Source organism: Hemitrygon akajei, chromosome 8, assembly GCF_048418815.1.
Source record: "Hemitrygon akajei chromosome 8, sHemAka1.3, whole genome shotgun sequence".
Classification (NCBI taxonomy): domain Eukaryota; kingdom Metazoa; phylum Chordata; class Chondrichthyes; order Myliobatiformes; family Dasyatidae; genus Hemitrygon; species Hemitrygon akajei.
This window is the reverse complement of record NC_133131.1, coordinates 166,656,964-166,684,591: the sequence shown is the minus strand read 5'-3', so window position 1 is coordinate 166,684,591 and position 27,628 is coordinate 166,656,964. Positions and strand designations below refer to the sequence as shown.

General features: G+C 45.4%; 2 protein-coding genes across 2 annotated transcripts in view; both read left to right on the top strand.

Annotated features, from left to right (window-relative positions):
• nktr (natural killer cell triggering receptor) overlaps positions 1-18,014 on the top strand; it is a 243,430-nt gene extending 225,416 nt beyond the window's left edge. The window contains exon 18 of the mRNA XM_073055021.1: positions 17,858-18,014. Coding sequence (XP_072911122.1) covers positions 17,858-17,900 — 43 coding nt within the window. The 3' untranslated portion in view covers positions 17,901-18,014. The remainder of the gene's footprint in view (positions 1-17,857) is intronic.
• A 3,610-nt stretch (positions 18,015-21,624) lies between these two features.
• Positions 21,625-27,628, top strand: part of zbtb47b (zinc finger and BTB domain containing 47b) — a 284,439-nt gene continuing 278,435 nt past the window's right edge. The window contains exon 1 of the mRNA XM_073055030.1: positions 21,625-21,806. The gene's annotated coding sequence lies outside the window, so the exon portion shown is untranslated. The remainder of the gene's footprint in view (positions 21,807-27,628) is intronic.

Sequence of the window (27,628 nt, the reverse complement as noted above, 5' to 3'; positions counted from 1 at the left end):
TTCCATCTAAATGTGCAATAATTTATAATAAATAGTATATACAACAGTATAACATAGAAATACAATTGTATCAGCATGAATTAGTCAGTCTGATGGCCTGGTGGAAGAAGCTGTCCTGGAGCCTGTTGGTCGTGGCTTTTATGTTGCGGTACCGCTTCCTGGATGTGGAACAGTTTGTGGTTGGGGTGACTTGGGTCCCCAGTGATCCTTCGGGCCCTTTTTACTCAGCTGTCTTTGTAAATGTCCTGAAAAGTGAGAAGTTCATATTGACAGATGTGCTGGACTGTCCGCACCACTCTCTGCAGAGTCCTGCAATTGAGGGAAGTACAGTTCCCATACCAGGCAGTGATGCAGCCAGTTAAGATGCTCTCAATTGTGCCCCTGTAGAAAGTTCTTAGGATTTAGGAGCCCATACCAAACTTCCTCAACCATTTGAGGTGAAAGAGGCACTGTTGTGGCTTTTTCACCACACAGCCGGTATGTACAGACCATGTGAATACCTCAGTGATGTTTATGCCTAGAAACTTAAAGCTGTTCATCCTCTCAACCCCAAATCCATTGATGTCAATAGGGATAAGCCTGCTTCCATTCCTCCTGTAATCCACAACCAGCTCCTTTGTTTTTGCGACACTGAGGGACTGTTGTTTTCTTGACAGCACTGTTGTCAAGGTGATGACTTCTCTGTAGGCTGCCTCATTATTATTTGAGATAAGGCCAATCAGTGGAGTGTCATCAGTAAATTTAATTAGCAGATTGGAGCTGTGGGTGGCGACACAGTCATGGGTTTACAGAGAATAAAGGAGGGGGCTTAGGACACAGCCCTGAGGGGCACCTGTGTTGAGGGTCAGAGGGATAGAGGGGAGGGAGCCCACTCTTACCACCTGCCAGCAATCTGACAGGAAGGCCAGGATCCAGCTACGCAAGGCAGGGTGAAGATTAGGAGAACGGGCAAGAGAGTGGCAAATGAAATACAATGTTGGAAAATGCACGGTCATGCACTTTGGGAGAAGAAATAAATGTGCAGACTATTTTCTAAACAGGGATGAAATCAAAAAATCTGAGATGTAAAGTGACTTGGGAGTCCTTGTACAGAACATCCTAAAGGTTAACTTGCAGTTAGAATCAGTGGTGAGGAAGGCAAATGCAATGTTAGCATTCATTTCAGAAGGTCCAGGATACAAGAGCAGGGATGTGATGCTGCTGAGGCTTTAATAAGGCAGTGCTGAGGTCTCACCTTGAGTATTGTGAACAGTTTTGTCTCCTCATCTTAGAAAAGATGTGCTGGCTTTGAAGGGGGTTCAGAGGAGGTTCACAAGGATGATACCAGGAATGAAAGGGTTATCGTACGAGGAGCATTTGATTGTTTTGGGTCTGTACTCACTGGAACTTAGAAGGATGAGAGGGGATCTCATTGAAGCCTTTGGAATGTTGAAAGGCCTAGACAGAATAGATGTGGAAAGGATGTTCCCATAGTGGGGAAGAGGGCACAGCCTCACAATAGAGGGTGTCCACTTAAAACAGAAATGCAGAGAAATTTCTTTAGCCAGAGGGTGGTGAATTTGTGGAATTTATTACCACAGGCAGCTGTGGAGGCTGGTTGTTGGGTGTATTTAAGGCAGAGCTTGATAGGTTCTTGATTGGACACAGTATCAAAGGTTATGGGGAAAAGGCTGGGGAATGGGACTGGAGAGGGGATAAAAGGATCAGCCATGATGGAATAGCAGAGCAGACTCAATGACATATCCCTCTGTGCCTCTGCTCATTAGACGACCTACCAAGATGCCACTTAAGTGTTGTTACTGTTCCTGCCTCCACCACCTCCTCTGACAGCTCATTGCAGGTCCCAGCTATTCCTTTTGTGGAAAATAAACTCTTGAGTCTATCCTGGTTCAGATCACATATCTTGTATTTCCACTATCCTGCACTCTTAGAAGTGATTCGGCCAACACAGTCCTAGCTGATTTGATATGACTCAAATGGCCCATTTCACTGTATGTTTCAACATACAAGTGACAAATAAAGCTCATTTTTACTCCCATTACAAATGACAAGTGGGTTCCCTGGGACAGTTGGTTGCAATACCAGCTTTGTTGATTTATTTAATTAATGTCTCTCTGTTTTACAAGAGGATTCCAAATGTATGGGCTTTGGGAGTTAGCAGACAGAAGTCCCTCTGACAGATGTTTCATGCATTAAAAGATTTTTAGAGCTGCCATTGGGCACTAATTCAAGCTCCCTCCTGCCTGCAACACTTAACCCTACCTCCAGTCACAAACAATGGTGCTCTCTGGGCGAGAGATTGGCATTGGAGAGGGTCCAGTGGAGGTTTACAAAAATGACTTGGGGAATGGAAGTTCAGATTCACACCCAAGGATGTGCTCTGGGACAGCCTGCAAGCATCGCCACTCATTCTGGTTCCAACACAAACAATAACAGGCAGCAAAACAAGCCCCTTTCCTCCTCTCACACATAACTGGACCCCCATCCCCAAGACAGGCTGTCTTCAAGGCCTCCAGTCCTTGTCTCCGGATTCTCAAACTCACAGGCTCTGGCCTCCATCTTCGGACTTTGCCCCTGGAGTCACTAATCACAGGTTTGACCTTCGGGCCTAGACTTACAGACTTGCAAGGTCCTCCGACCCCCATGACTCCTTCGGGCCTCTACCTTAGGGTTCACTGTGTGTTGGACTTCAACCTTCAACTTTGCCCACCAGACTTCATCCTAAGAGTTCTTTTTTTAATCAGTAAGTTTGGATACAGTCTTATGGGACTCGAGATCCCAGGAACTGCAAGATATAAATCATCCACGTAAAGAGGTTAACAAAAGAGGAGTGTTTAATGGCTCTGGGCCTTTACTCACTGAAGTTTAGAGGAATGATGGGGGGAAAATCTCATTAACACGTATTTAATATAAGCAGTGTGGTTAGTGTTATACTTCACAGCGCAAGCAATCGGAAGGTCAGGGTTCAATTCCCGCCACTGTCTGTATGGAGATTGTATATCGTACTGTGACCACGTGGGTTTCCACTGGGTGCTCCAGTTTCCTGCCACATTCCAAAGCTGAACAGGTTGGGGTTAGTAAGGTTGTGGGCATGCTATGTTGGTGCCTGCAGCACATTGAACACCAAGCACCAACACTCAGGGCTGTAATAGCATCATACTAGCCGTTACACTGTGGCACTGGATCAAGACAATCTCTACTGGCAGCCCGGGGTTACAAACGTCTGAATTATGGATCCCCTACATATAAATAAGTTCCCATAACATTTTTAAATTCTTAAGTCTGACATACATACACGTGTTTGCTCGTACAAACAGCAGAACTAGTTTCCTCCCTCTCCACTTTAGGTTGTTCTCTCTTATCAGTCTTGTGTGCTTTTAATCCTATTCACTACGACACTGTGGAGGTATGGCTACCATATTGAGTGATATTTCCGGCTTGTGCATAGAATCAACGTACTAAGGCCAAATATAAAAACGGAACCCATTCGTAATCCAGGGACATTGTGTATACCTATTGAATTGAATTGACTTTATTATTTACATCCTTCATATACATGAGTAAAAATCTTTACATCTCCACCTAAATGTGCAAAGTGCAATTTATAGTAATTTGTAATAAATAATATCTACAACAGGACAGTCAATATAGCATAGAAATACAATTGTGTCGGTGTGGATTAATCAGTCTGATGGCCTGCTGGAAGAAGCTGTCCCGGAGCCTGTTGGTCCTGGCTTTTATGCTGCGGTACCGTTTCCCAGATGGTAGCAGCTGGAACAGTTTGTGGTTGGGGTGACTCAGGTCCCCAATGATCCTTCAGGCCCTTTTTTACACACCTGTCTCTGTAAATGTCCTGAATAGTGGGAAGTTCACATCTACAGATGTGCTGGGCTGTCTGCACCACTCTCTGCAGAGTCCTGCGATTGAGGGACGTACAGTTCCCACACCAGGCGGTGATGCAGACAGTCAGGATGCTCTCAATTGTGCCCCTGTAAAAAAGTTCTTAGGATTTGGGGGCCCATACCAAACCTCTTCAAGTGAGGTGAAAGAGGCGCTGTTGTGCTTTTTTCACCAGTCGATATGTACAGACCATGTGAGATCCTCGGTGATGTGTATGCCAAGGAACTTAAAGCTGTTCACCCTCTCAACCCCAGATCCATTGATGTCAATAGGGGTTAGCCTGTCTCTACTCCTCCTGTAATCCACAACCAGCTCCTTTGTTTTTGCGACATTGAGGGAGAGGTTGTTCTCTTGACACCACTGTATCAAAATGCTGACTTCTTCTCTGTAGGCTGCCTCATTATTATTTGAGATAAGGCCAATAATGTACTATCATCAGTAAATTTAGTTCGCAGATTGGAGCTGTGGGTGGCGACACAGTCATGGGTATACAGCGAGTAAAGGAGGGGGCTTAGGACACAGCTCTGAGGGGCAGAGGTGAGGGACCCCACTCTTACCACCTGCTGGCGATCTGACAGGAAGTTCAGGATCGAGCGGCACAAGACTAAGGTCTCTGAGCTTTTTGTCGAGCCTGGAGGGAATTATGGTGTTGAATGCTGAACTGTCGTCCAAGAACAACATTTTCTCATAGGCATCCTTCTTCTCCAGATGCGTAAGGACAGTGTGTAGAGCTATGGTTATTATGTCGTCTGTCGATCAGCTTAAGGCTGTGTTGGTAGGCGAATTGTAGGGCGTATGGTGTGGGTGGTAGCATGCTGCAGATGTAGTCTTTGACCAGCCTCTCAAAGCATTTTCCTGCTTAAAAGTTCTTCTGCTATGCAAAAGCAGTGTGCTCTGCTGATAGAATGTTTTGGTTTCAACTAAGAAGCCCAACTGTTCAGCCAATTGGGATTGTGGGGAAGGGTTTTCTGAAGGACAGTAGTCTGGTTCAGGGATTTTTGACAGGAGCTGAGGAGTGAGAGAAAAGGGTGCTGTTGGAATGAGAGGCCCTGTTGCACAAGGTGCTTTGTGCAGAGGAAGGGCCAATACTCCTGAGGGAGAGGCGGTTTGTTCGAGTTGCACTTCAAGAAAAGTTGGGAATGTGGTGTGTGCTTTCACTCAGTGTGGGTCCAGTGCATGAGTAAATAATAACTCCTGTATGAGCTCCAATGCCATGTGTACATTGGACTGGTTTACTGTAATGGACCCTTTTCTTTTTCCTATTAACTGTTTGATAAAGCTGAAAATTGTACATATACTTTCTTCATAATTTTTTGTGGAGTACAATGTGTTATTTCTGGCCAACCACCAATTCTGTATTCACTTAAATCGAGGTTTCTTCAATCAGAACATCACGACATTCCTGTTTGATTGAACCCCAAATCATACCAACCCTAGACTTATATCGTTTATGAAAGATGGCCTTCTCACTGCGGAGTCTCATGGCTGTTAGCAGAGCTAGATAACAAGCCAAGTTTGCATACGAGCCCGGTGAGAGGGTGACATCTAAAAGAGGCAGTGCTGGGAGTTCAGGGTCGATTCCGAAATATTTTCCTGTATCGACCAACAGAGGGCACTCCTAACCTGAATTTGAACATGGGTCCAGCAACCAACCAGTTGTGGTTGCAGAGAATGAGGGTAAACCTCAGAGAGAGAGGTCAGTTGAATTCAGTGGGAGAAGCGTTTGGTTCTGTTCCCCATTGACGTTGATGCTCATGAGCAGATGGTTGTGTTGGATTTCCTAGACACCTGACTGGGATTTGAGTGCCCACTCTCTTGAGTCACCTCTCCACAGCCGACCCACCCCAGTTACAAATGCCTTTGCCAGCTGGAGCCATAGAGTCACAGAACACTAAACACAGAAGCAGGCCTTTTGGTCCATCTAATCCATGCTGAACTATTATTCTGTCTAGTCCCACCAACCCACACCTGGACCATAGCCCTCCATATCTTTCCCATCTACCACCACTTCCACTGGCAGCTCATTCCACACTCTCACTGCTCTCTGAATAAAAAAACTGCACCTTCATGCTCCTCTTAAACAGTTCACCTCTCACCCTTAACCCATGACCTATGATTCTAGTCTCACCCAACCTCAGAGGAAAAAGCCCGCTTGTGTTTGCCCTATCTATACCCCTCATCATTCTGCACCCCTCCATCAAATCTCCCCTCATTCTCCTCTGCTCCAGTGAAATAATGACTCAATCTTTCCCTGTAACTCAAGTCCCAGGAACATCCATGTGAATTTCTCTGTGTTACTGCTCTTCCTCTCTGCGCATTACATCTTCTGGGCCACGTGGATCCACCTCCAAACCCTCCACCCTCCAAGATCCCTCCACTTAAATCATTCTATTGTTGCATACAAGAGAGGCTGTCCATCTTTTCTGTCTGTGCTGATTCACAGAGCAATTTGATCCAATGCTAATTTTCCTTGTGACCCATTCTTCCTACGTTCCACCACCACTGCAGCCAGTTAATCTGCCAACCTGTGCGGTTTCAGATTCCTTCATTCCACTGCTGGTGGCTGAGGTAGTAGCCTGCGTCCGAAGTTCTGGAATCCCTCTCCGAACCTATCAGAACAGGAGTGATGTTACTGGAGAAGTAGTCCAGAAGCTGTCTAAAGCTTCAGAGACTTTAAAAGTCCCAGTGGACTGGAAACATGCTCAGTCGCACCTCATGGGTGTGGGCTAAGGCCGCTGTTCTACCCTCTCTATACCCATGACTGTGTGGCTAGGCACTGCTCAAATATTATTTATAAATTCACTGATGACACAGCTCTTGTTGGCAGAATTTCAGGTGGCAGTGAGGAGCCAGTAGAATACAGAGGACTGAGATAGATCAACTGCTTGAGTGGTGTCACAACCACAACCTTGTACTTGGCGTCAATAAGAACATGACTTGATTGTGGACTTCAGGAAGGGAATGATGTGGGAACACACCCCAGTCCTCATCGAGTGGAAAGGGTGAGCAGTTTCGAGTTCCTGGGTGTCAACATCTCAGTGGATCTATCCTGGGCCAATAAATAGATGCAATTACAAAGAGGGCACAACAGTAGCTACATTTCATTACAAGTATGAAGCGACTTAGTATATCACCAAATTTCTACAGATGTATCCTGGAGAGCATTCTAACTGGTTGCATCAACGTCTAGTATGAAGGCACAATGCACAGGATCAGAAAAAGCTGCAGAGCTCAGCCACCCATCATGGGAACCAGCATTGAGGACATCTCCAAAAGACAATGCTTTAAGAAGACTGCACCCGTTACTAAGGGCTCTCACCACCCAGGACATGCCCTGTTCTCGTTGCTACCATCTTGTAAGATCCTGAAGTCACACGCTCAATGCTTTAGGAACAGCTTCTCCCCTCAGCCATCAGATTTCTGAACAGTGCATGAACCCACAAACACCACCTCCCTAGTTTGCTCCCTTTTCGCACAATTTATATGTTTTTATACATTCTCATTTTAATTTATTGTACATTTTATGTATTGCACGGTGCTGATGCTGCAAAACAACAAATTTCACAATGTCAACACGAGGAAATCTGCAGATGCTGGAAATTCAAGCAAAACACACAAAATGCTGGTGGAACGCAGCAGGCCAGGCAGCATCTATAGGGAGAAGCACTGTCGACGTTTTGGGCCGAGACCCTTTGTCAGGACCCTTCACAATGTGTCAGTGTTAATGGATCTAATTCTACAATACCGATTGATTACTTCTGTCATATAATCTGTAGGTAAAATGCTGTTCTTGCTTCTGAAACTAGAGGGCTTACTGTCAAACAACATCTCCTTCATTGATGTCCCAAGGGCAGGAAGATCTGTCATCCTTAGCTCAATCTAAGTGTGAGCCCAGAGCCACGAGTCTCTTCCTGAACAGAGCAGGAAGGCATTCAGTCCATAAACCATAAAATACAGGAGCAGAATTAGGCCATCTGGCCCATTGTCCGCTCCACCGTTTCATCATGGCTGGTCCAATTTTCCTCTCAGCCCCTGCCTTCTGCCTTCTCCCTGTATCCCTTCATTCCCTGACCAATCAAGAATCTATCAATCTCTGCCTTAAATATACATAATGACTTGGCCTCCACAGCTGCCTGTGGCAAAGAATTCCACAGATTCACCACTCTCTGGCTAAAAAAATTCCACCTCATCTCCATTCTAAAAGGACACCCCTCTATTCTGAGGCTGTGTCCTCTGGCCTTAGACTCTCCCACCATAGGAAACATTCTCTCCATTTCCACTCTATCAAGGCCTTTCACCATTCGTTAGGTTTCTAGTGAATACAGGCCCAGAGTGATCAGACGCTCTTCATATGACAAGCCATTCAATCCCGGAATCATTTTTGTGAACCATCTTAGAACCCTCTCCAGTTTCAACACATCCTTTCTGGGATAAGGGGCCCAAACCTGCTCATAATACTCCAAGTGAGGCCTCACCAGTCACAGAACATAGGATAATTCAGAACAGGAACAGGCACTTCAGTCCCCCATTTCTCTGCCAAACACGATACCAGATTAAACTTAATCCTCCTTTCTGCACATGGTCCCTTTCCCTTCATTCCCTGCATATTCATGTGTCTAACTAAGCCTTTTAAACACCACTATAGTATCTTTCTCCATCACCAACCCCCAGCAGTCCATTTCATTGCTCGCTGTATATAAAAGAGTAATTGCCCTGTAAATCTCTTTTAAAAGTCCCCCCCTCTCGTGTTAACCATTTGACCTCTAGTATTTGACGTTTCTACCCTGTGAGAAATGCTCTGACTGCGTACTCCATCTACGACTCTCAGGTTTCCTCTCAGTCTCTGCCACTAGAGAGAGAAATCAACCCAACTTTGTCCAACCTCTCCTTAAAGCTCATACTGTCTAATCGAGGCAGCATCCTGGCGAACCTACTGTAGATACCAGATGCTGGAAATCTCAAGCAACACACGAATTGCTGGAGGAACTCAGGCGGCAAGTCCTGGTGAAGGGTCTTCACCTGAAATGTTGACTTCTCCCCCTCCATGAATGCTGCTTGACTTGCTAAATTCCTTCAGCATTTTGTGCGTGTTATCTTGGTGAACCTCTTCTGCTCTCTTCCAAAGCCTCAGCATAGGCACCACAGCAGCGTAGTGGTTAACACCACAGTTTTCAGCACCACCGATCACCAATTAGGGTTCAGTTCCCGCTGCTGTCCATAAGGAGTTAGTACATTTTCCTGTCACTGCTTGGGTTTCCCACAGGTTTCCTCCCACGTACCAAAGGCATACAAGTTAGTAAGGGTTAGGAAGTTGTGTGCATGCTGCATTGAAAGCCAGAAGCATGGCAGCTCTTGCGGGCTGCCCCCAGCACATCCACAGACTGTGTTAGTTATTGGTATGGATGACATTTCACTGTATGTTTCAATGTATACTTGACAAATTAAGTTTCTCTTTATATTCTTTCTGTAATGGGGCCGACCAGAATTAACACGGAATACTCCAAGTGTAACTAACCGAAGTTCTGTACAGCTACAACAGGACTTCCTGGTACTCCTGCTCAATGTCCCAACAGCGGCTCTACCCAATGTACCACTGTGCCGACCGTCGTCAGCGTGGGGGCTTTGTGGAACTGGTTGTGCTTGTGACGTGGTCAAATTCACTGCCAGACTCCACACTGGGAAAGAGCTGGATGATGTCTGGTCACTTTAATCACTGACTTGTGTCATGAGATTTATTGTTCTTGAGCAGCAGTACAGTACATAATAATTGCTATAAGTTACAGTAAAAAATATTAAAAATAAATAGTGGAAAAAGAGAGCAAACCAGTGAAGTAGTGTTCATCGGTTCATGGACCGTTCAGATATCTGGTGGCAGAGGGGAAGAAGCTGTTCCTAAAATGATGAATGTGTGTCTTCAGGCTCCTGTACTAATGGTAGTCATGAGAAGAGAGCATATCCTGGATGGAGAGCACCCTTGATGATGGATGTCACCTTCTTGAGGGAGGCTTCTCCTTTTGAGGATGTCTTCAATGCTGGGGAGGCTGGAGCCCATGAAGAAGCTGATGAAGTTCAGAACCCTTTGGAGCTTTTTCCGATCCTGTGCGTTGGAGCCTCCATACCAGACGGTGATGCAACCCGTCAGAAAACTCTCCACTGTACATCTGTAGGAATTTGCTAGAGTCTTTGGTGACATACTAAATCTCCTCAAACTTCCTAATGAAATATAGCTAGTGTTGGGCCTTCTTCATAATTGCATCAATATGTTGGGCCCAGGATAGATCTTCAGAGATGTTGACGGCCAGGAACTTGAAACTGCTCACCCTCTCCACTGCCGATCCCTCAATGAGGACTGGTGTGCGTTCCCTCGATCTATCCTGCCAGCAGTCCACAAAGGGCACTCAGTCTAACTTACTCATGCTGTCCCATGTGCTTATCTGCACTATTCCCATTCCCCTACTTTTGGCCTATATCCCTCAAAACCTTCCCACATCCCTGTTCAAATGTTTTATAGACTTCTTAGTTGAGCCCACATCCACAACTTCCCCAGCAGCTCATACCATATACTGACTACCCGCTAATGAATGACTTGCCCCTTATATCCCCTTTACATCTTTCCCCCTCCCCCTAAATCGGTGTATTGGAGGGAAATGAGGATTCCTGTGTTCTGTATTTCACAGAGACATGGCTCACTCCAGACATGGCAGATACATTGGCTAAGATCTGAAGGCTTCTCGGTACACCGGATGTACCAGACTGCCGATTCGGGCGGTGGGGGGGGGGGGGGGTGTCTGTGTTCCATGATAAGCTCTTTGGTGCTCAGATGCAGAGGTGCTCTTGTCGCACTCTTGCTCTCCCGAATCTAATGATTAAGTGCCGATCGGTCATCTTACTAAGAGAGTTCTCCTACGTGATCCTGACCACAGTTTACATACCGCCAAAGGCTGCTGTTTAGCAGGCATGAGGTTGAGTGCAGCAATCAGCAAACAACAAGCAGTCTACCCCAACATCTTTTAAATCATTGTTGGGGACTTCAATCAGGCTTGTTTGACAAAATCTCTGCCCAATTAATCATCATCATATCACCTGCAGCACCAGGGGTCCCAACACACTCAACCACTGTTGCACTACGATTAGGAATGCCTACTGTTTCATGCCTAGACTGCATTTTTGGAAATCTGATCACTTGGCTGTCCTCCGACCTGCATACAGGCAGAGGCTGCAGAGATAAGGATAACAAAGCGGGTGGTCGTGGGAGTTGGAGGAGCGGCTACAGGATTGCTTCATGTCAGTGGACTGGGCCATGTTCAAGGACCCATCAGAGGATCTAATCAAATACACCATGGTTGCCATGCACTCTACAAATATAGTCATAGACCCAAAATCATTCAGTCTTCCCTAACTAGAAACCATGTATGAACCATGAGGTCCAGAATCTACTGAGGGCCAGATCAGTGGTGTTCAACTCTGGCAGTCAAGTTAAATACCAGAGGTCTAGGTACGATCTCCGGAAAGCCACACTTCAAGTGTGAGGTGGCAATTCTGGGCCAAACTCAACAGGTGTGGCAGCGATTGAATGCTATAAACTCCTACACAGTGAAATCAAGTGACAATGCCTCACTCCCAGATGAGTTCAATGTCTTTTATGCTCACTTTGACTGTCAAAATATGTATGTTTTTCCACAAATTCCCACAGCCCCCTACAACCCTCTCATTCCAGTCCCCAAGGCTAACTTGAGGGCATCCCTCAGGAGGGTGAACTCACAAAAAGCATCCAGACTAGACGGGGGTACCTGACGGAGTAATAAAGACCTGTGCTGATCAGCTGGCTGGAGTGTTCAGCGATTTCTAACCTCTCACTTCAGCAGTCTGAGGTACCCACTGCGATGAAGTGCTTTGAAAGGTTGTTGATGAAACATATCAACTCCCGTCTGAAAAGTGATTTGGATCCGCTCCAATTCGATTGTTGTCAGAAAAGGTCAACAGAAGATGCCATTTCATTGGCTCTTCACTCAGTCCTGCAATATCTGGCCAAGGATGCTCTTTATTGACTAAAGCCTGACATTCAATACTATCATCCCCTCAAAACTAATCAATAAGCTTCAAGACCTTGGCTTTAAAACCTCCTTGAGCAAACTGGATTCTCAATTTCCTCACTTGCAGACCCCAGTCAGTTCAGATTGGCAAGGATATCTCCTCCACAATCTTATTTAGCACAGGTGCACCACAAGACTGGGCTTAGCCCCCTGTTCTACTCTCTTTATGCTGGTGAGGCTAAGCACATCTCCAATGCCATATTCATTTGCTGGTATGAGTGTGGGTGTATGAGTGTCACATTTGTTGGGTGTGGTCTTTTATTGGCTCTAACATGTTTCTTATATTTACTGTGAATGCCCACAAGGAAATGAATCTCAGGGTTGTATATGGTAACATATATGTACTTTGATAATAAATTTACTTTGAACTTCGAATTTTTGAAAATTCAAAACATTGAAATGCGTCATTTGTGTCCAGGACCAACACAATCCAAAAGGATGTGCTGGGGTCAGCCCGGAAATATTGCCATGCTTCCAGCATGCCCACAACTCACTCACCCTTTGCTGGAGGAAACCGGAGCACCTGGATGAAACCCATGTGGTTATGGGGAGAATGCCCAAACTCCTTACAGACAGCAGCGGGAATTGAACCCGTTCACTAGCATTGTAAAATGTTATGCTAACTGCTAAGCTACCGAGCAGTCCCCTTCCTCCCTTCCTACAGCTGAGCGACCAGAGTGACATGCAGCCTACCCAACGATTTGTGGAGTTGCAGCACGATGTCCCAGCACCTGTACTCAATGCCTGAGTGCTCCACACAGGAGGAGCACCAAATGGGTATGAACTGTACTCATGGTGGGCACTTCAATGTCCACCAACAAGTGAGACACCACCAATGGCCAAGCTAGTCAAGGTTTGAAGGATGAAATGTCCAAACTAGGTCTACTGCAGCCGGTGGGAACACCAGCCTTGTTCACTACATCCTCACCGACCTCATGCACCTCTCCATGACTGTGTTACTCTCACAATATTCCTTGAACTGTTCAGATCTTAATTGAGGTCTATTATCTGATTTGTGACACAGGCAGCCCATGTCTACTGAAAATGTTCTCCAGACTGTCAATAACTCTCTCTGTAATTGTAGAGGTCAAAATCAAAATGACAATAAAAGTTGACTTGACTTGACTTGACTTCATATTTATAAACTAGACTGTAGTAATCAACTACTTGTAGAATGGAATGATTTGTTGGTAAAGGTCCAAGCAAATCAACAGCTACCTCCTGCCGAGGACCATCTGGTAATGGTGTCAGTTTTGGTGGTTCTGGAGGGTCAGGTCTAGATACAGTTTGGCCTCCATGACAAGTTTGACAGTATTTCTCAGCTGCTTTATCCGTACCCAGCCACCAAACCTTGGCGTTTTGTACCAAACATTCCTAAGTGTCCATGAGCTGGGGTGAGTGCCCGTGTGTGCAAGGCTTTAGGTAACACGATCAGTGTCCCTCTGAGGATAAGATGGCATGCAGCTCATTTGCAATGGGTACATATGTTTTACAGAGAAAAAACGGAGAAATTGAGCCTCTTGGCAGAAGGCTTCTGAGGTACAGAGAATGAAGATTGTTGGGAAAAGAATCGGAAGTGAGAAGATTGAAGAGATGTTGATAGGGAGTGGAACTCACTGAAGTTGGTCCGGTTGCATTAACAACTGGTACGGCGACATCAATGCGCAGGATCGAAAGAGTTACTTATTCGCAGAGCAAGAACGGCGGAGAGGCATGGTTAGACCTGTTGAGTCACGTTAGTAATGGTACACATCACAACTGGGAGACTCGAAGCGAGCCTGCCCAAATGAAAACATGCGCACTCGCAGGTCCGCGCCCTGGAGACCCAATCGATTCACCGCGCGATGGGTCGGCCTGCATATGCACTTGCCACATGCTCGCAATTGCTGCAATGCGATTCTGAAGGAGATTGCAAGGAGTGGTGAACTCATCATGGGTACAGATTGTTCCCCACTATCGAGGACACCGGTATCCCAGGCTGGCAAACAAGACCTTCGGTATAAGAGCAGAACCAGACCCTTCTGCCCATCGAGTCTGCTCTGCTATTCCATCATGGCTGCTTTATTCTCCCTCTCAACACAATTCTCCCCGTAACCTTCGATACCCTTACTAATCAAGAATCTAGCAACCTCTGCTATAAATACTTCCATTGTGGCAATGAATTCCACAGAATCACCACCCTCTTGCTAAAGAAATTACTCAGTTCTGTTCTGAAGAGATGTCCTTCGATTCTGTAGTGCTAGACTCCCCGACTATACGAAACATCCTCTCTATATCCAATATACCGTAAGCTAGGTTTCAAAAAGATCCCCCCGCCCTCATTCTTAATTAAGACCCCACACCATCTGGGGCTAGTCTTCTACTCGATAGCGCCATTGGTCAGGAGCCCAAGGACCCACTGCTCAAGGGCCATTAACACCTTCGTATCCTCTTGAATCAGTCTGTCAAAACCTAATTCTACCTCAGATTATATTTTCTTCAACTTGCACTAATATCATTATCGCAAACAAGAGAAAATCTGCAGATGCTGGAAATCCAGGCAACACACGCAAAGCGCTGGAGGAACTCAGCAGGCCAGGCAGCATCTGTGGAAAAGAGTACAGTGGATGCTTCAGGCTGAGACCCTTCATCAGGTCTGGAGAAAAAACAGATGATGAGTCAGAATTAGAAGGTGGAGAAAGGGGACAAAGAAGCACAAGGTGATAGGTGAAACTGGGAAGGGGTGAAGTAAAGATTTGGGAAGTTGATTGGTGAAAGAGATACAGGTCTGGAGAAGGGGGAATCTGACAGGAGAGGACAGAAGGCCATAGAAGAAAGAAAAGTGAGAGGTGCAGCAGTGAGAGGTGATAGGTAGGTAAGGAGATAAGGTGAGAGAGGGAAAGGGGAATAGGAAATGGTGAAAGGGGGCACATTAACAGAAGTTCGAGAAGTTGATGTTCAGGCCATCAAGTTGGAGGCTACCCAGATGGAATATGAGGTACTGCCTCATCGTGACAGTAGAGGAGGCCATGGACTGACATATGGGAATGGGAAGTGGAATTCAAATGTGTGACCACTGAGAGATCCTGCTTGTTCTGGCGGACAGAGTGCTCGGCGAAGCAGTCTCCCAGTTTACGTCAGGTCTCACCGGTATACAGGTGGCACACCAGGAGCACCAGACACAGCATATGACCCCAGCAGACTCACAGGCGAAGTGACTGGAAGGACTGTTTGGGGTCCTGAATGGTAGGGAGGGAGGAGGTGTAGCATTTGTTCTGCTTGCAAGGATGTGTCAGGAGGGAGATCAGTGGGGGAGGGACGAATGGACAGGGGAGTCGCATAGGGAGCGATGGCTGTGGAAAGCATAAGGTGGGGGAGGGAAAGATGTGCTTGGCGGTGGGATCCAGTTGGAGATGATGGAAGTTTTAGAGAATTATGTGCTGGATGCAGAGGCTAGTGGGGTGGTAGGTGAGGACAAGTGGAACCCTATCCCTGGTGGGGTGGCGGGAAGATGGGGTGACGGCAGACGTGTGCAAAATGGAAAAGATGGGGTTGATGGTGGAGGAAGGGAAGCCCCTTTTATTGAAGAAGGACCTCCTTCATCCTGGAATGAAAAGCCTCATTCTGGGAGCAGATGTGGCAGAAATGGAGGAATTGAGAGAAGGGGATGGCATTTTTACAAGTTACTGGGTGGGAAGAGGTATAGTCTAGGTAGCTGTGAGAGTCAGTCAGTTTGTAATAGACATCAGTAAATAAGCTGTCTCCAGAGATAGAGATGGAGATTGAGAAAGGGGAGGGAGGTGTCGGAAATCGATCAGGTAAACTTGAGGGCAGGGTGGAAATTGGAGGCAACATTGATGAAGTCGTCAAGTTCAGCATGAATGCAGGAAGCAGCGCCAAAGCAGTTGTCAATGTAGCGTAGGAAAAGTGCAGGACGGTCACCATTGTAGGCTTGGAACATAGACTGCTCCACGTAGCTGGCAAAAAAGCAGGCATAGCTGGGACCCATGCAAGTGCCCATGGCTACACCGTTTGTTTGAAGGAAGTTGGAGGAGCCAAAGGAGAAATTACTTAGAGTGAGGACAAGTTCTGCCAGGCGGAGGAGAGTGGGGGTGGAGGGGAATTGGTTAGGTCTGGTGTCCAGAAAGAAACGGAGAGCTTTGAGTCCTTACTACTGGGAGATGGGGGTGTTTAGGGACGGGACATCCATGGTGAAAATAAGATGCTTAAGGCCAGGGAACTTGAAATTATTGAAAAGATCCAGAGTGTGATGTGTCATGGATGTAGGTAGGAAGGGACTGAACTGGGGGGATAAAACTGATTCAAGGTATGCAGATATGAGTTCAGTGGGGCAGGAACAAGTTCTACTCCACGTGATTGGTGACAACACAATTGAGGTATATAACTATTTTACTTTTGAGAACAGCGATAATGGACAAATTTGACGCATTTTGCATACTGAAGCGCAATGTGACGTATGAAAGGTAAAAATTCTTTACCTGTCAGCAGAGAGCTGGTCAAACGATTGATCAATTTGTTACCAAGTTGAGAAACTGCAGTAAAACATGTGAGTTTGCAGAGCTGACAGACTCTCTGATTAAAGACAGAATTGTTTGTGGCATTCTGGATAATGCTCTGAGAGAAAGACTCTTAAGAGAACCAGACGTAAATTTGGAAAAAGCTTTGATTCTCTGCAAAGCTTCAGAATCCGTGATGTCGCAGGCTAAAGAGCTTTTTATTGAGAACTACGTAGACACTGTGGAAAAGCGCAAACCTGTTAGAAAAAATAATGAAGCGACAACGAAACCAACAGAGAGCAAGACGTCATCTGAAAGAAAAAAGTTTGTGATCGCTGTGGGTGGGAGCACCGACTTAAAAAGAGTCCAGTGTATGGGAAAATGTGCAATTCCTGTGGTAAGAGTAATCATTTTTCATGCTGTTGCAGAAGTAGAAACACAATAAAACATGTAAATGTAGTGCTTGAAAATGAACGTGAGGAGTTTTATATCGATGTGCTTTGTGAAAACAAAGAAAGTAAGAATGACTGGGCTATTCCGTTGCAAGTGAACCAAAACAATATTCTGTTTAAACTGGATACTGGAGCACAAGTAAATGTTCTTGCAGAATCTGAGTTTAATGCATTAAAGCCAAGACCAAAGTTACGTCAGACAAATATAAAAGTGACTGGGTATTCAGGTGCAGACATTCCAGTTAAAGGAGCTTGTGTGGCAAAAGTATCACACAAAAACTATTGAGCACACGCTTTCATTTCTGGTCATGCCAAAGAATGTACAGTCAATACTGGGTTTATCTGCCTGTGAGAGACTGAATTTGGTGAAAAGAGTCTTAGTCCTGGACAGTGACACAGAGTCAGAATACAGTGACTTGATGAAAGAGAGAGAGAGAACAGAATTTGGTTCCAATGCGGCAAAAGTAAAAAGTCATAAAGAAAAATCCCAGACCCATCCCTTTGTTACCAGCATCTGACAAAGCATTGCCACCAACACCAAACTTGCCGGTACAGTACAATACTGATCTGAAGCCAAAGAGTGACAAGAATCAGGATCCAGTTGAAGAAGTGAAAGCACAAGTGAAGGAATTGAGAAGCTTTATTGAAATGATGAAGTCTCAGCACAAAAAAGAGATTACACAGTTAATGAATGAATTGCGATTTCTTCTCAAAGATCTCAAGAAAGAGCCAACTTCAGAGTTTCATTTAACTGATGCAGAGCAGACGAAACACGAAAATAACAACGAAACACAAGAACTGTGTGAACCACTTAGAAGGTCTGCTCCTGTTCGTAAACCCCCAGAGAGACGGATAGAGACATGTTAAATTATGCACTTTTTTTTGATTAATGTTGCTAATTGTTTTTCTTTTTAAGGAAAGGAAGATGTGGTGATATCACGTCACGTGTAAGAACGTGATTGGACAGAGTTTGGGGCATGCGCAGAGATGACAGAATGATCGAGAAGCTTGTATGTTAAAAACATGGTTGCTGTTTGCTGTTAAATAAAAGTTCTAGTTATGTTCTTCCAGAATATGTTTCTTTATGAGTAACCCACCACGGTATGTATAAAGAACACAACACCCATTAATCCCTAGTTTTAGTCTCACTCAACCTCAGTGGAAAAAGTCTTTTTACATTTACCCTACTATACCCCTCATAATTGTGTATATCTCTAGGAGACTTGCCCTCATTCTCCTACACTCCAGGGTTATATATAGATAGATACTTTATTGATCCGAAAGGAAATTACAGTGTCACAGTAGCATTACAAGTGCACAGATATACAAATATTAGAAGAGAAGTAAGAAAGAATAAAAAATAAATGATCTCAAACAGTCTTAACAGGAGGGGCTCATCACTTCCCTGGCTATAGGTTGACTCATTATAGAACCTAATGGCCGAGGATAGGAATGACTTTATATAGTGCTCTTTCAAACATCGCATTTGTTAGTCTATTACTAAAAGTGCTCCTCTGTTCGGCCAAGGTGGCATGCAAAGGGTGAGAAACAATTGTCCAGAATTGCCAGGATTTTCCGTAGGGTCCTTTGTTCTACCACAGCCTCCAGTGTGTCCAGTTTGACTCCTACAACAGAGCCAGCCTTTCAAAGCAGAATATTGAGCCTATTGGCATTGCCGGTGTTGATGCCACTGCCCCAGCACACCACCACATAAAATATTGTATGAGCAACAACAGATTGGTAGAACATGTGAAGGAGAGGCCTGCATACTTCCAAAGGACCTCAGTCTCCTCAGGAAGTAGAGGTGACTTTGGCCCTTCTTGTACACAGCCTCTGTGTTGGTGCTCCACCCAAGTCTGTCGTCCAGGTGCATCCACTGTAGGTCCTCACCACATCCATGTCCACACCATCAATAGTAAGAGGGAGCAGTGCAGGCGTAGTCTTCCTAAAGTCCACCACCATCTCCTTTGTCTTACTGATGTTGAGCTGCAGATGATTCAGCTTGCACCATTTGACAAAGTCCTCCATGAAGGCCCTGTGTTCATCCTCCTGTCCTCCCTTTACACACCCAACTATTGCTGAGTCATCAGAGAATTTCTGCAGATGACATGACTCAGTGTTGTTTCTAAACTCCAAGGTACACAGGGTAAACAGGAAGGGAGCCAATACAGTCCCTTGTGGGGCCCCAGTGTTGCTTATAGCCATTGCTGACACACAGCTCTGAAGCTGCACACACTGTGGTCTGCCGGTCAGGTAGTCCATTATCCAGGATACAATGGAAGTGCCAACCTGCATTGAATGAAGCTTTTACCCCGGCAATGGGTGTTGTATTGAAGGCACTTAAGAAATCAAAAAACATGATCCTTTCCTTTTTCAATATTTTTATTAATTTCTACATAGAAGAATACAGAGTTCAAGAAAATACATATTTTAAAACAAAAGTAAGATGTAATACCAAATACATTATATTTGAATCATATTACTGAACCCCTTACCCTATATTCATGTAGATTAGATTAATTTGTATGTTGAGATATGAATAATTTATATATATATATAAATCTATACCCACTACCAAAGCCAAAGCTGTTTGGTAAAGAAAAAAAGGGGGGGGGGAGAAACCTTATCAGATGGTGAAATATGCTATTAACCAGCATCTGTACTTTAACGGGAAATCAAAGGTTTTGAAAATAATTCAATAATGGTCCCCACAGATTTTGAAAATCTTGGTAAGATTCAGAAATTGAACTGTGAATCTTCTCTAAATTTAAGCATGCCGTAACATCCGGTAACCACTGAGCGTGACTAGGCAGAGCAGCATCCTTCCATTGAAGCAGGAGCGCCCTCCTAGCCATAAGAGAGATTAAAGGCGGAATGTGCAAGTCAGATGTCTTCAGAATGATATCTTCCCCTCCAACAAGCATAATCCTCACAGTGCTGCCTCCTGCTTATCCAAATGGGATGAGGCGCAGCAGGTAGATGACTCCAATGTGCTCCTGGTAGGCAAACTGCAGGAGATTGAGGGCTGATCTGACCAGGGGTCGGAGGTGAGCCTCTCTGGGGTCTTCATGATGCGTGAGGTCAGGAGTCCTAATCTGCTCAACCTTTTGCGATAACTCTGGTCTTCAAGTCCTGGTAACATCCCTGTAATTTTTCTCTTCCCTCTTGTGGTGAACTACATCTACCTGTCTGGACAAGCCCCCCCCCCCCGCTGACTGCTCCTGTGGCTCCTCTCACAGACCCCGGTATAAAGGCGATTGGAGGCACTGCTCCCCCCTCAGTCTCCAAGATGTTGTCTGGTGGTCACTTGCTGTTTGTTCTTTCTTCCAGCCAATAAAAGCCTATATCTCACCTCACGTTTCCAAGTTATTGATGGTGCATCAACTCTTCAATCTTATCGGTATCCTCTTTAGATAAGTGACTAGAACTGTACATAATACTTCAAATTTAGCTTTACCAAAACTTTATACAATTTTGATACCATGCCCATTGCTCCCGGTGTGGCCTCCTGTATATCGGTGAGACTTGACGTAGACTGGGAGACTGTTTCGTCAAGCACCTATGCTCCATCGCCAGAAGCAGGATCTCCCAGTAGCCACCCATTTTAATTCCACTTCCCATTCCCATTCCGATATGTCCATCCATTGCATCCTCTGCTATCGTGTTGAGGCCACGCGCGGGTTGGAGGAACAACACCTTATATTCTGTCTGGGTAGCCTCCAACCTGATGGCGTGAAAATCAATTCCTCGAACTTCTGGTAAAGCCCTCTTCACCAGTCCCCATCCCCTTTTTCCTTCTCTCACCTTATCTCCTCGCCTGCCCATCACCTCTCTCCGATACTCTTCCCCCCCCTTTTCTTTCTTCTACGGCCATCTATCCCCACCTATCAGACTCCCCCTTTCCCAGTCCTGTGTCTCTTTCACCAATCAACTTCCCGGCTCCTGTGCTTACTCCATCGCTCTCCCTCCCAGTTTCACCTAGCACCTTGTGTTTCTCTCTCCCCTCCCCCACTTTTTAAATCCACTCCTCAGCTTTTTTCTCCAGTCCTGCTGAAGGGTCTGGGCCTGAAATGTCGACGGTACTCTTTTCCACAGATGCTGCCTGGCCTGCTGAGTTCCTCCGGCATTTTGCGGGTGTCGCTCGGATTTCCAGCATCTGCAGATTCTCTCTTGTTTCTACAATTTCAACATAACATCCCAACTCCTGTACTCAACTTCCTAATTTATGAAGGCAGGGTGCTCCAAAAGTTTTCTTTTTGACCCTATCTACCCGTGATTTCACTTTCAAGGAACGCTGGACCTGTTTTCCAGCTCCCCCTGCTCTACCACACTCCTCTGCTGAAGGGACCCGATGGGTCAAGCAGCGTCTGTGGACAGTCAACTTCATCCGGACAAAAGAAAACGCGACTCTTTATAAAAAATTAGGGGCTAACCCTTATTCGACTACCCTTCTGGATGCGGGTCGGCTGACCATTACACGTGTACACTGATAAATCGAGGTGACTATTATTTGCCATTAGTCTTTTTTATATTATTAAAATCCACGTCAGAAAAGAATGCTGGTGACCCGTTGTCTCTAAAAGCAATTACAACATAAAACACCGCCCACTTAGGATTTGACATCTCGCTTTAAGAGCGAGGTCCCGCCCTGGACTCTTCAATTAGCGATGCGGAAGTGCTACGGTTCCAAGCGTAAAAGGCTTTGCTACTTGGGAAAAGTACTTAAACGAAACTGGTTTTTTTTAATACTTTGACGTTACTTTCACTTCAAAAGTCGACGATATCACTGGTGACTTTGTCACGGGTAGAAAGCGCCCGGCAGTTCAGAACAGCTCGCTTTAACTCCACACCTATATCCATATTTGGTAAGTTTTAATAAGTGTCCCTCCCCAAGCCTCTTTCTGTCTGCAAAAGTTGAAGTTGACCGATTGGTTAACACTTCAAAAACAAAGCAAAAAAAGATAGTTACTGCCAAGTAACTGCAGTTGTACCCAGAGGAATGATTCACGGACTCGCTTGTTTAAAAGAAAGATGTTATAAATATATATGGTATTTAGTCATAAAGGTTAGCGGCGCCTGTTATGTCTCCCTCCAGCGCCTCTCGGCTTAATATAGTAGAGAGTTATTGCGACATGTTTCAGAGCAGATGACTTGGGTTCTCTTGGTGCATTCTCCCCTCGGGCCCTGAAGAGGTCAGGTTGGTTAAAGCGTTTAACTTGCTGCGTTCCACCAGCATTTTGTGCGTGTAATTTGTTGTGTTGTCGGGTTAAAACCTCTCGATCCTAACCCACGCGCACCTAAGCTGCGCCACTTTCGAATTCAAAATCCTTCCTAAGATAACGGCGTTTCGTTGGGAAAAGCTGGAAGCGGTTCTGACCCCCCCCTCGCGTTAGTTCGGCTCTCTCAGGCGAGAGATGATTTGGGCAATTGAACCGGATTAGCCTGTTGATAAGTTGACAGTGTGGCGCGTAATGCGAACGGCACAGGCCGCCCTGACCTGGCTTTCCAGTCGAGCGGGTCGGTTGGCGGCGACTGTAACCTAGCTTTAATTAATAACACTTGGACGTTCCTTAACCGTTCAGCGTTTTAGCGGAAGTGAAGGAAAGCCACAAAAACTGATTAGTTTATTATAGTCGTACGTACAGTGAAAAACTTTCATGCCACGTGCAATACCCATTATTTACTCTCTGTTGCATTAATATAATTCAATTTGTATTTTACTGTAATTTATAGTTTTTATTACGCATTGCAATGTACAGCTGCCGCCAGAACAGTATCTTTCACCACGTGCCAGTGATATGCACAGGTCACTTTAATCATATCGGTACAGGGGGAAAGCAGTATCAGAGTGCAGTGTGAAGTGTCCCAGGCGCAGAGAAGGTGCAGTGCAGGAAAGCTAAGGTGCAAGGGCTTGGGCCTCAGGAGCACAAGAGAATTTGCAGCTAATGGAAACCTTGAGTGAGAGAGGGAGAGGGACACGCACACAGACAGTGCTGGAGTAACTCAGGATGTCAGGCAGCATCTATCACGGCCCTTCATCTACCTGCTGAGCTCCTGCATTGTTTCTAATGAGGTCAACTGTACCAGGGCATGATACAACAGTCACGTAGCACCAGGATAGAAGATTCTTGAGCCTGGTGGTAAGTGCTTTTGGGCTTTATCCTCTACCCAATGGGAGAGGGGAGAAGAGAAAATCTCTCACGTAGATGGGGTCTTTGATTAAAGCAGAGAATATCGGAAATACTCAGCCTGGCCAGCATCTGTGGAGGGAGAACGTGTTGAGTCTAAGACCCCTTGTCAGAAATAGGATAGAGAGGTGTCATAAACACAGGAAATTCTGCAGGTGCTGGAAAACTTGGAACAGCACAGTGGGGCGGCGTAACGGTTAGCACGACGCTTTACAGAACCAGCGACAGGTTCAATTCCCACCTGCAGCCGTAAGGAATTTGTACGTTCTCCCGTTGAGCATGTGGGTTTTCTCCCACTGTTCAAATACCTACCAACCTGGTGGGTTATTTGGTGTTGTAAATTGCCCCGTGATTAGGCTGGGGTTAGATCGGGGCTGGTTCCACACTCATCTCAAAAACGCACACGACACGCTGGAGGAATTCAGCAGGTCAGGCAGCATCTATAGAGATGAATGCTGATGCTTTGGGATGAGGAGAGCGTGGGGGAGGAATACGTAGAACGAAGGAAATTTCTGTGATTTAATCTACACAAGCTTCTCACGTACATTCTATGAATTCACTTCCACTGATAACAGCGAGTTCGATGTGTTCCACACCTCAGGCAGTACATTCCATATTCCACCACTCTCGGTGAAAAACATTCTTCCCCTCTCTCTCACTCCTCCTCTCCCTCAAACCTAAACCACTGGGTTACTGTGAAATGAGTCACTCGGCTAGATAGTCACTAATCCCCCATGCTGATGGCAAATCAGCCAACACTAGATGCTGAAGAGGTTTGTAACAAAGAAAGACCAAGTTTACCCTGACAGACCTTCCAGGGTAGAGCAAAGCCTCCATTTTCAAATCCCCCCCCCCCCACCCCCCCACATACTGGGTGAGCTAGAACTTCTCTTTGGGGCAAAGGAGAAGGAGGGGTGACTTGATGGAGGTGTATAAGATGATAGGAGGCACTAATTGGGTGGACAGCTGGAGATTCCTTCGCAGGGTGGAAATGGGTAATATGAGGGGATATCATTTTCGGGTGATCGGAGGAAAGTTTAGAGGGGATGTCAGGAGTATGTTTTTAACACAGACAATGGTGGGTGCATGGAATGGCCTGTCAGGGGTGGTGGCACAGGAAGGGCATTTAAGAGGCTCTTAGATAGGCCCATGGATGATGGAAAAATGGAGGGCTATGTGGGAGGGAAGGGTCAGATTGATCTTGGAGTAGGTTAAATGGTCGGCACAACATCATGGGCTGAAGGGCCTGTATTGTGCTGTACTGTTCTATGTTTTATAGGAGACCCTCTCGAATTTACTCTGAATTTAGCTGCTCTGGAGGTTCTGTTTTCTGCTGCCAAGGACCCAGAATTCTGGAATTACCTCTGCCTTGATCTCTTCGTGAGGTCCCCTCAACTGTTACCTCTTGAACTGAAGATGTAACCCAGCACAGGACCTCTGTGTGATGATGCTATGGGAGTTCCGAGCTGCTCTTTGCAGGGGCAACGTAAACAAAAGGAGGGTCTTTATAAATGAAGATGAGGGCCTTGACCTGAACCATTGACTGTTTATTCTCCCCCACAGATGCCATCTAACCTGTTGAATTCCTTTAGCATTTTGTGTGTGTTCAGCATCTTTCTATCTCTACTGTGTATTGATGCATAGCTGGAAAAGTTAATCTCAATCCCATCGCTTTCAACATAGAAGATAGAACAGTACAGCTTAGTACAGTCTAAAGTTGCTTCAGATTTTTTTTACAGCTGTGCGGACCAACCATTGCTTTAAGTAGGGATTTTTTTATATCACCTGAAAACTATGGCGATTTAATAAAACATTATATAAAAGAAAATTCCAGCTTTGCGGCAACAAAGGTATGTATATGGGAGCATTTCAGTTACTGTGCGGCTGCGCACTCGTGCAGTTTAGAAGGAGCAGTGATTTGCAGTCTCCGAGAACATGACAGCACAGTACAGGCCCTTTGGCCCACAATGGCGTGCTGACTCTTTAATCTACTCAATCTAATTCTTCCCTCCCACATAGCCCTCCATTTTTCTTTCTTTTGCTAGCCAACAAATCTCACTGAGAGCAAAATTGAGGAGGCCTATAGAGTGTAAAGTGGCTCAAAGGAAGAGAGGTGAAGTTTGACCTTGACCTCGGTTTGCCGTCTGTGTGTAGTTTCCCCATTCGCTCTGTAACTGTGTTGGCCTACACCATATGCTCTGATCTCCCTTCACATTCAATAGGCACGAGGGTTAGCAGGTCAATTGGCTACTGCAAGTTACCCCTAGTCTGTAAATGAGGGGGTAGAATCTGTGGGGGGGGGGGGTGGCTGATGGGATGTGTGGAAAATAAAATGGGATTAATATTATGATTATCATTGACTCAATGGGATAAAAGGATATTTTCTGTCCTGTGTGACTGAACGCAGGACATTAAAGCACAGTACAGGCCATTTGGCCCACAATTTTATGCCAACCCTTTACACTAGTTCAAGATCAATCTAATCCTTCCCTCCATTTTCCTATAATCTATGTTCCAACCTAAGAGGTTTTGGTATATCCCTAATGCGTCTGCCTCTAACACCCCAGTCTGCTTCCAAATTATTTAATTTCTCCATAACCTTGCATATCCTTTTTTTTTCAAATATTGCACAGAAACAGGCCCTTCGGCCCACTGGACCCATGCTGACCCGAGCTAGCCTCATTTACCTGCACTTGGCTCATATCCCTCTAAATCTTTCCCATCGATGTACCAGTCTAAATGATTTTTAAAATCAGAATCAGAATCTGGTTTAATACCAGCGGTAAATGTTGTGAAATTTGTTGCTTTGTGGCAGCAGTGCATTTTGATGCATACAAAAAATATAAATTACGATAGGATGTGTGTAGAAGAGGGTGATGGGGCGACCTTAATTGTACCTGCCCCCACCACCTTGGCGGCTTGTTCCATATACACAGTGTGTTGGTGGGGCAATGCTCCTCGGGTCCCTTTAAATCTTTTCTCCTCTCACTTTCAGCCTCCAGTCGAATCTGCCCCCAGCTTGCCTCTCAGAGCTTAAGCTCTCACAGTGTGCAGAACAGTTTTTTTTTTCCCTCTCGCCTCTGGACAAGCGCTAGCTTGCCAGCTCTTACTGGACAGAAAGGCAAAGCTCTCAGTGGCATGCTTGAGAAAATAGAAGGATTGTGGTTTGTGCCGTGCCTTCCCACATCTGCGGATTGCCTGGAGACAGGCTGCTTGGATTTCTGAGTCCCACAAACAGCCAGTTGAGTAAATTAACCGATTTGAGCTTCCTGTGCGGTGGTGCTGTTGTTCATTGGAACAGAACTAGGCCGCTCGGCCCATTGAGTCTGCTTTGCCATTCCAGCATGGATAATGCCAGAGATGAGGGCTTTGAAGCTTCTGTTGGTGTTTCTGTAGCCCCGTGTTTTTATGAGATGGGGTTTCCAGCAACTAAGTTCCTCCTTTCACAGCCAGGCTTAGGACTGTCCATGGCAGAGTTGATTAATTACCCCTCTCAAACCCATTCTCCTGCCTCCTTCCCGTACCCTTTGACACACTTGCTACAATCAAGGACCTTTCACCCTTCACTTTAAATATGATTTGGCCTCCACATCGTCTGAATTCCACAGACGGAAGAGAACGATCACAGAGCTTGGTTTGCGATGCTGCCGGTCAGCGACTGGGTTATTGTTCTGACGGCCCTCTCTCCCAGTGTTGGGGTGAATGAATGCGAGAGGGTTAATCCTCAGTCCTGAAAAGATCTGTAATTTTCCAATTTTAATCTCAAGCAGTCTCAGGGTTAGAAAGTACAAGAGATTCTGCAGATGCTGGAAATCTTAAAGCAACACACAAAATGTTGGAGGAGCTCGTCAAATCAGGCAGCGTCTGTGGAGGGGAATAAAGATTCAGCTTTTCTGACCTAGGCCCTTCATCAGGACTGGAAAGGAAGGGGGCAGGAGAAAGCCCTGGCTTATAAATCTTCCCAAAATTTCCCAAGAGTCTTTGAAAAAATTTTTTGAATCAAGTTAAGTTTTTCCTAACTTCGTAGCAGTACCTAACAGTTAAATTGATTTATTATTGCCACATGTACAGTAAAAGATTTTGTTTTGCACACCATCCATACAGACCATTTCATCACTTCAGTGCATTGAAGTAGCACATGGAACGACAAGAAAATGCAGAATACGGTGATACGGTTACAGAGAAGCTACAGAGCAGGCAGACAATAAAGTTCAAAGCCATAACAAGGTAGATTGTGAGGTCATTTTAGATTTAAAAGAACATTATTAGTAATTCTTAGAGTCATAGAACTTGGGTTTTAAAAAGTTAGAAAGATTATGTACCATAAGACAGAATAGGTAGGCCTTTCATCGCCTTTCATCATGGCTGATTTATTCAGACATCCCACCTCTCCCAAAAGTTCCGGAGCCGCATATTGATCGCGGCTCCCTGACGCCCGCAAATTATATATAATATCCTGGAAGTCGATTTTTTTTTAGAGAGGGAGCATCCTGATAGGT